At 39.6% G+C, this 8,057-nt stretch overlaps 2 protein-coding genes across 2 annotated transcripts in view; both read right to left on the bottom strand.

Moving 5' to 3' along the window:
• CIMIP6 (ciliary microtubule inner protein 6) overlaps positions 1–8,057 on the bottom strand; it is a 161,228-nt gene that overhangs the window by 41,170 nt on the left and 112,001 nt on the right. The gene's annotated exons all lie outside the window — the stretch shown is intronic.
• Positions 4,144–8,057, bottom strand: part of ACYP2 (acylphosphatase 2) — a 129,659-nt gene continuing 125,745 nt past the window's right edge. Inside the window, exons 4-5 of the mRNA XM_081832036.1 lie at positions 6,253–6,417; positions 4,144–4,665 (exon numbers count right to left, since the gene is read on the bottom strand). Of these exons, the coding sequence (XP_081688162.1) occupies positions 4,464–4,665; positions 6,253–6,417 (367 nt within the window). The 3' untranslated portion in view covers positions 4,144–4,463. The remainder of the gene's footprint in view (positions 4,666–6,252; positions 6,418–8,057) is intronic.

The following is an 8,057-nucleotide window of genomic DNA, read 5'->3' as shown; positions in this document are numbered from 1 at the left end:
GCCTGGGTGGCTCAGTTGGTTAAGCGACTGCCTTCGGCTCAGGTCATGATCCTGGAGTCCCGGGATCGAGTCCCGCATCGGGCTCCCTGCTCGGCAGGGAGTCTGCTTCTCCCTCTCCCACTCCCCGTTTGTGTTCCCTCTCTCGCTGTGTCTTTCTCTGTCAAATAAATAAATAAAATCTTTAAAAAAAAAAAAAAGAGAGTTAGGGGAATGATTGACAATTTAAGTAGCTGAGCAGGGAAGGACTGGTTGATAAAGTGACATTTACCCAGAGACCCGGAGTGATATCTGTGGATGTCTGAGAGAAGAGCATTTAAGTCAGAGAAATTAGTAAGTGGAAGGGATGCAGAGGATGCCTGGAACTGGCCAGGAACAGCAAGAAGTTCCACGAGGCTGGAGCAGGTGAGCAAGGGGAAGAGCAGTAGGAGATGAGGTCAAAGACATAAGGGGAGCCCAGAATGGTATATGATTGTAATACATTGTAACCATTGTGGCTTTTACTTAAAGTAAAATTGATGGCAATCAGAAGATTGTGAGCCAAAGAGTTAGTGAGAAGTGGTTGGATTTGAGCATCTATGTTTTAGCTTTTTATTATGGAAAATATAAACAAAGGAAAAGATAGGGAATGGCCTAATGATCTCCTATGTGCCCACTTTCATAGTTGTCAACTCATGTTTAATCTTGTTTTATCTATACCTCCAGCCACTTTCTGCCCCTCCCTTCCTCCTACTGGATTATTTTTAAACAAATTAAGGACATTTGAAGAGACAACAGGGGAATGAATGAAAGAGAAGTCAAAGATGACTGTCTTTTTCCCCCTGAGTTTTTGCCCTTGAGCATCTCAAACTGTGGTGTTGCCACCATTGACAGAGATGGAGAAGTCTGTAGGAGGGACCATTGGTGAGGTGGAGAGTCTGTTGGGGGAGAAAATTTGGAACTGAGTTTGGGACATGAAAATTTGAGATGTCTAATAGAAGTCCAATTGGCAATGTTGAGTAGGCTGTTGGTTTTATGAACCTGAAGTCAAGAAAATAAGCCCGAGTAGGAAATGTAAATTTTGGAGTTGTCAACAAGCACAGGATATATAAAGTTAGGAGATTGGAGGGGTGTCTGGGTGGCTCAGTTGGTTAAGCATCTGCCTTTGGCTCAGGTCATGATCTCAGGGTCCTGGGATTGAACCCCGTGTTAGGCTCCCTGCTCATTGGGAAGGCTGCTTCTCCCTTTGGCACTCCTTCTGCTTGTGCTTGCTCTCTCTGTCAAATAAATAAATAAAATCTTTAAAGTTACGAGTTTGGATAATATTGCCAAAGGGATGAGTACAGATTAAGGAGAAGATGTCCAGGACCTAAGCTCTTGGATCCTCCAATGGCACAAGGTTAGAGGAGGAGAAATCATCCAAGGAAGACTGAAAACGTGTAAATAATGAGGTCAGAGGGAAATCAAAAAAGGATGATATCCAGGAAGCCAAATGGAAAAAAGGGCTGATGGCTTTAAGAGAAGACTAGAGAAAGGAGCAGTGGATTTAGCAACAATGAAACAAAATCATTCAGGATAAGAGGAGTGTTGGTAGAAGAGAGCTGGAGCAAAAGCATAATAGAAACAGCTTCCAAGAATAGAGATACTGGGTTACAGCCAGTATAGACCACTTTTTTGGAGGAGTTGATCTGTAAAAGGAAGAGCTATGTGGTGGTAGAGGGAGGGGTCAAGAGAAGGAGAAATAATAGCATGTTTGTAGACTGATGGCAAAGATTCATCCAGTAGAAGACACAAATTGGTGGTGAGGAGTGAGAATCGCAGGAGCGGCATCCTTGAGGGTATGGGATCCCGGCATTGCCTTTGCTGGGGTGAAACCCCAGATGGTTCGCCGGCGACAGTCATTGGCAGGAAGGTTGAGGAAGTTCTTGGGTACCAGTGTGGGAGATGGGTAAATGGAACAGTAGGAGCTTGTGGAAGTTCTCTTTTCTGATGGAAACAGGAAGCAAAGCTACGGCCGAATGAGGAGTAAGTGTGAAATCATTGTTTAGGAGGGTGGGGATGAGAGAAACAGAACAGTTGCTGGGCAATTAGGTTCTTTGTGAGGTGAATGCCAGTGGGCCTTGCCTTGTTTGTCTTAATAATTATTTTTTAACCAGACTTTATGTATGGGCTTCTTTACAGTAATTTTTGCTTAAAACTTAAGTCCTTTCTAGGTTTATAACTTTATACTGTATACTTTGTAGCTATATCGTTTCATTCAAGAACGTTTTCTTCTGTCATAACTGATTTTTTCCTTTCTGTGCCAATTATTCTGGCTTTTTTTTTACCCTGCACTTTTATTGATTTATGTGCTCTCTTTCCTCTAAACCACTCATTTCCACTCTCACATTTTCTTTTCATTGTTCTTTCTTTCACTTTCCTGATGACGTTTTCAGATTTCATTCTCTACACCAGTGTTTCCAAAGCCTGCCTGATTGTCAAAATCACCTGCGGGTATTTTTAAACATGCAGATTCAGGGACAAAAGCCATGGAAGATTCTGATTCAGTAGGTCTGGGTTGGGGCCTAGTAATCTGTGTGTTGAAAAGGCTTCCTGGGTAATTCTGATAATCAGCTGGGATTAGCGACCACAGCTCTCCATCACCAATGACACTGGCCAGGTCCGAATTCCAAAATGGATTGCAATTCCCCTGGTCCTTTCTGCATTCCCTATAGTCTGTCCACAGCTTAAATGTGTGTCTGTATCTGTGTATTTCCTGCTCTTCAGAATGATTTTTAGATCTCAGCTAATTTCCCTTAATCCATATATTTTATTTTAATCTGCACATCTCCCCCTCCCCCACAAGGGCTCCCTGCTCTTCTTTCAAAGATCAACTTTCATTACATGCTGTCAAGGATAAAAGCAGATGTTCCCTGAAAATTTTTTCCTACAATAAATAACTTTTTGAGGTGTATACTTTGCCTGACTCTAAAGGATAATGTTCCATTTACCTTAGCTGGAGTGCTTTTTTTTTTTTTTTTTTTAATAAATCTTAAGGCTAATTTTGTTTACTGTTTATCTTTTAATGTGGAGAGTTTGGTTATATCCTGGTATTTGCCAATAGAGGGTGGGTATCCCTCCCAAGTCTAAAGCCCCAGAACGGTTGATCTTGCCCAATCCAGTATTTTGTTATTTTCCTATGAGATTTCTAGGAGACTTAATTTTTTTAATTATGAGATGCACATATGAAAGGATATATAAAATAATTTATAAAGTTCAAATCATTATCAAGGGAACACGGAAGAAGCTACCTGGCCTCATTTCCATGCTCTAAGTAAAGGGACCACCCAGGATGCCACTGCCTGTGTCCTTCCCTTTCCTGCGTGCTATGATTGAGAAGCGAGATGATCCCAGTTAATGGAGAAAGGATAGTAGTTGGGATCAGAGAACAGAGAGAAGGCTGGATTCTTGTTTCGCTACCTCAAAAAGTAGTACCCGAAAAGTAGGATTTCTATTCTATTTATTCTGGTTGTTGTAGATACTGCATCTCAAAACTAATGGTACATCGTGTCTACCTGTTTATGCCAATTTCTTGGTGAAGTATTGCAAGCATGTTGTTAATCCAGATTAATGTGCACTGAATTCAGTTAGAAATTCGACTTTGATGCTTGCAAATGACCAAAGGACTGATGACAGTCCTTGCTTTTAATACTTGTTTTGAAACAGAAACTCTGTTTCCAATACAATTAATCTCTTGCATCTTCTCTTTCCCTATGCATTTCTAGTATTTGTAAAAAATGAGAAGGGGGCGGGGAAGCAGCACTGCCATATTGGAGGCTTGTATTCACGGATACGTGCAGAGTTTACCATGCCACCATGGAAAATCAAGCTAATAAAAGAAAAACATAGTTTGAGGATAAAAGCAGCATCTTGGACATCCAACCAGTAATGTATACAGATCTTTTAGCAGCAGAGAGAGCATAAATCATGTCTCTAAAGGGGGGGGAACCCACTTTCTGTAGAAAAACCTGCTAATAAATTCACACAGTAACTAGACTTTTTAATTCTAAAGTTTAAAATTTTTGTCAGACTTTGGTTTTATTCCAAACAATTTGAATCCGTTAAGAAAAGGAAAATTACCTCTTACACATAATTCTAAATGTCAGGTTAAAATAAAGATCTCCAAGATATGCTTGTAAAATACATTTTAATTAAGCCACTAATTATGTATTTATATTTCCTCTTGCATGTTTTTCATTTTGGTAACATAGAAACAAAAGATCACAGAAATCAATTTCAGAACTATTTTAGCTACCATGGACCTTTATGGAGGCCACTGTGAAAACGAAGAATTTATTTCCAATAGTACTTGTCATAAATCATGCATGCTTCAGTGGAAGGGGCTGAAGGGAGACCATACATGCCACACTGGCTTGACGAGAGAACAGGACATGAGTTCGAGTTTAACATGTTTAGACACTTAGAACAGAAGACCCCAGATCCTAAATTCAGTGTTGTCTTCTTGTTTGTTTTTGTTTCTTTGAGGAAGAGTTCTTCTCAGATGTCTTAGGGAGAACCCTAATGCATGGAAGAGAGGAGAGCAGGGCCGCTCTGATTGGAGCAGATCTTGGGACCTTCAGCTGTCCATCTTCCAAATGGCCCTTCTGTAAGGGGCACCACCTCCTGCGAGCCCCCTGGCTTACTGGAATCCTGCAAAAAGTCTCAATTTAGTTGAAATTCATTATTTTGCAAATGCACCCAGGCATACAGCTAATTAATGGATGGGTTGGGCCCAGAATGCACATCTTCTGATTCCTACTTTCTACTGCACAAAGTTGCCTATTTGCAGTTCCTGAAATTAGTTCCAGATCTAGAAATCTCTTCCTTTGAACTAAATAGTGAACATTCTTCGATATTTAAATTAACAGACGCCAGAGAGAGCTACCATATGAAATATATTTGTGAACTATAGACCTTCCAAATACAGGCTAATTTTTGGAAGTAGATTCTGGTTTTCTGTTGTCTCTAATTAATGAGCTTAGAGATAGGTGGTGCTTCTCAAAAATTCCTTCAGTAGACAACGTTAAAAATATTTAGAAATAACAATAGTGACCATTTCCAGCACAAACTAGTGGGTGTGGCCGTGTCCCCACCCCCCACCCCTCACCCCACACCTGTCAATTGTCTTCCTTCAGTGCTTCTCTGCCCTACCTTTGAAGCACTAGGATCCTTCAGGCTGCAGGATATGCCCCTGAACTTAGAGATTCCCAGTGTCAGATGAAACCTCCATTGCTTCTTCTCAAGGTCAGAAGCCCATACCCTTCCTAATGGGAAGATCTCATGTTTCTCCCACACCCCAGTGGCTTCTATGTGCCCCAGCTGGTAAAGAGTCTCTCTTTTGCATATTCCCTCCAGCCAAGAAGATTGTACTGAGCTTTCCTTCCTGAGCTAGCTTTTTAAAAGATAGGCATTTTTATATGAATATAAAAAATAGTATTTGGTATGCTCTTACAAATCATACCCCCGATTCTGAGGGTGTAGGCATGTGGATTGTCGCAACACCTGGTTGATCGTCACTGAACTAGATACCCATCTTTTGCTTAATTTTCTTTTCTTGGCTTTTAAAATGTCTAATTCTGACAAAACTAAACCTGTCAAGGTTTATTATTGTCTAAAATATGTAAATTCAAAATTCCCTGTGTGAGTTCACTGTGAAATCTGACATTATCAAGTTTACTGGTAAGATGTGTTATCTGGTCTCAATAACACATGTGTAAAATTGTTTCACCAGTTTTTTTTCTTTCTTTCTACCCATTCATGAACACTGACTTTTAATCATTATTTACAACATTCTTCATCCAGTAATAGAATTTAGTTATGTGTTCATCACTAAGCAACCTTGACCACTGTGATTCACTTTGTGAGGTTAGAAGATTGTGCCAGCAAAGTATGATTTTCTTATAAAGAGAGCTGGGAAGGGAACTAGCAGAGGGTATTGAGGTAATAAAAAGTGACATATTGGTGTCACTTCTGAGGTGGTATTTTTCTAAAATCACTTAGCCTTTCTATGTGTAAAGAGATACATATTTTGTTTCAAACTTGAGTGTGCAAGAAATGTCTATTTTGTTTTCTGTAAATCAAATCAAGCCTGTTTCAAGTCCCATCCTGAGAGGTGGGAAATTAATTCTCAGTCATCCCTGGGGTTTTCTACCCTCTTCCAGAAGGACCACATAAAGGGTCTCATGCAGAGAGAATATTCAGGAAAGACTTCCCTGGTTTCCAGTCCATTCCAATTACCAGGACGACTGTCCAAGCCACCACAGTCCCTTGTGGCAGGATGCTTTGTAGAACTTTTGGGGATAGGAATCTTGCCTGGTGCCAGACTCCCTGGGCCTGGGATCCCGCTTCTCTGGATGCTCCTGCTGCTCCCTCCTCAGGTGCAGCCATCCTGCAGAGGGGCCACTGGGGAAAAAAGACGCAGGTCTCCATCTCTTGGGAAACCCACAGCCTTTGGTCCCTTTCCAAAGTCTTGGATAATCTCCTTCTTCCCGTGGCTCTTGCCACTTCTGCTTCTCTTTTACCTGCTAAGGTCTAGAGTTTCTCTCTGTCCTCAACTCATAGCATCATGCCCTCTTTAAAATAAAACCTCGGAAGAGAAGTTGTCTTCAGGAGACTAGCACCAAAGCCTTCCCTGAGCTTAGGGAACACAAAAGCTTTTCTCTCTTCCTTCAACCAGGAGTAGGGAAATAAAAGGAGACCAAAATTCAAAGGAGTATCACGATAGAGTCTCCTGTATGATATCTAACACTTATAATGCTCAACATGACGTTAGAATAACAGGAAAGTTCTTTATTCCTTTAAGTGTTTTTGGAAAGTTTAAAAAATACCTTTGTCAGTCGCTGATGTTGTGTTGTCATACATATATTTGATACCAATATTACCATTATCCATAGAGTTAACCTTTCAAAGGAACAATGTCAGCCCCACTTCATTTCCTTTTCTCAGTTCTAATCTTGCAGCAGGTGAAGGAGAGAGGCCTGCAGTCTTTCTCCCAGCTGTGGAGAGGAGCAGTGGAGATTGGTTCCATAGGTTAGAATGGTGGTTTGGGGATGTGAAATTGTGCAAGGCAGACAAGATGCAGGAGAGCAAGTGAGACCAAGTGTGCAGGGATCCAGGGACCTCCATGCCCATTTCAATCATACTAGTTGTGCTTTTTCACTTCATGTATTTAATGTAAAATTTTGTTTTCATGATGGATTCCATTGTTATAAAAATTGGAAATCCTTGAAGGATATATGCATGTATATACCTACAACATTTGAAACTCCCCAGTATTTGGAGTTAAAGATCTTCCTTTTTTGATAGTATAATTCTATGGTATAGAAATGAACCTTCCCCTTAAAATAACTCTCTTGCTTAATTAATTACCACTTACATGTGAAAATCCCCAAATGATAGGTCAAGGTTAGGGGATAGTATGATTTATTTAGACTCTCAGTTCCTTTTCTGGTCAATAGGATAGCAGTCGTAGATAGTTGTTGACATAAATCTTGCTGCTCGTTGTACTATAACTGTGAGTTCTTATCAGTTCCATCACCCACTTGCTCACTATACAGAACAGTACAGTTCATAGGAAGCATTAAGTACTAACCTAAATACTGAATCATGTCTCAACCAGGATTTTAAAAATTAATTCTTTATTGATATGATTTTATGGTTATACTAATCATACTTTTTTTTTTTTAAGATTTTATTTATTATACTAATCATACATTTATATCTAACTTGGGTCTTTATATTAAACAAATTACTCAACTTCAATAACAAATTATTATGCAGAAGGTTTTAGAATTCATTTCAGACAACAATGATTTTTAATTTTTAAATGGTTAGCTTTATTTTATGCCTAGCCAAGTAACATGTTTGCTAGAACATTCATTAGACTTAAGGATTCCATTAGACAAGTTTAATATTCATATTAAATGTTTTGTAATGACATTTATTTTATAATGCTAAGTTTTTACTTTTTAAAAACATAGTTGAGTAAAACTATTTCAGACATTTTTAGTAACAGATATTCTGTTGTAGCTTTCAGAACAGGA

Source organism: Leptonychotes weddellii, chromosome 10 (genome assembly GCF_054177405.1).
Source record: "Leptonychotes weddellii isolate Sample4059 chromosome 10, ASM5417740v2, whole genome shotgun sequence".
Taxonomy (NCBI): Eukaryota; Metazoa; Chordata; class Mammalia; order Carnivora; family Phocidae; genus Leptonychotes; species Leptonychotes weddellii.
Note: the sequence above shows the minus strand (reverse complement) of the source record. Positions and strands in the feature narration are given on the sequence as shown.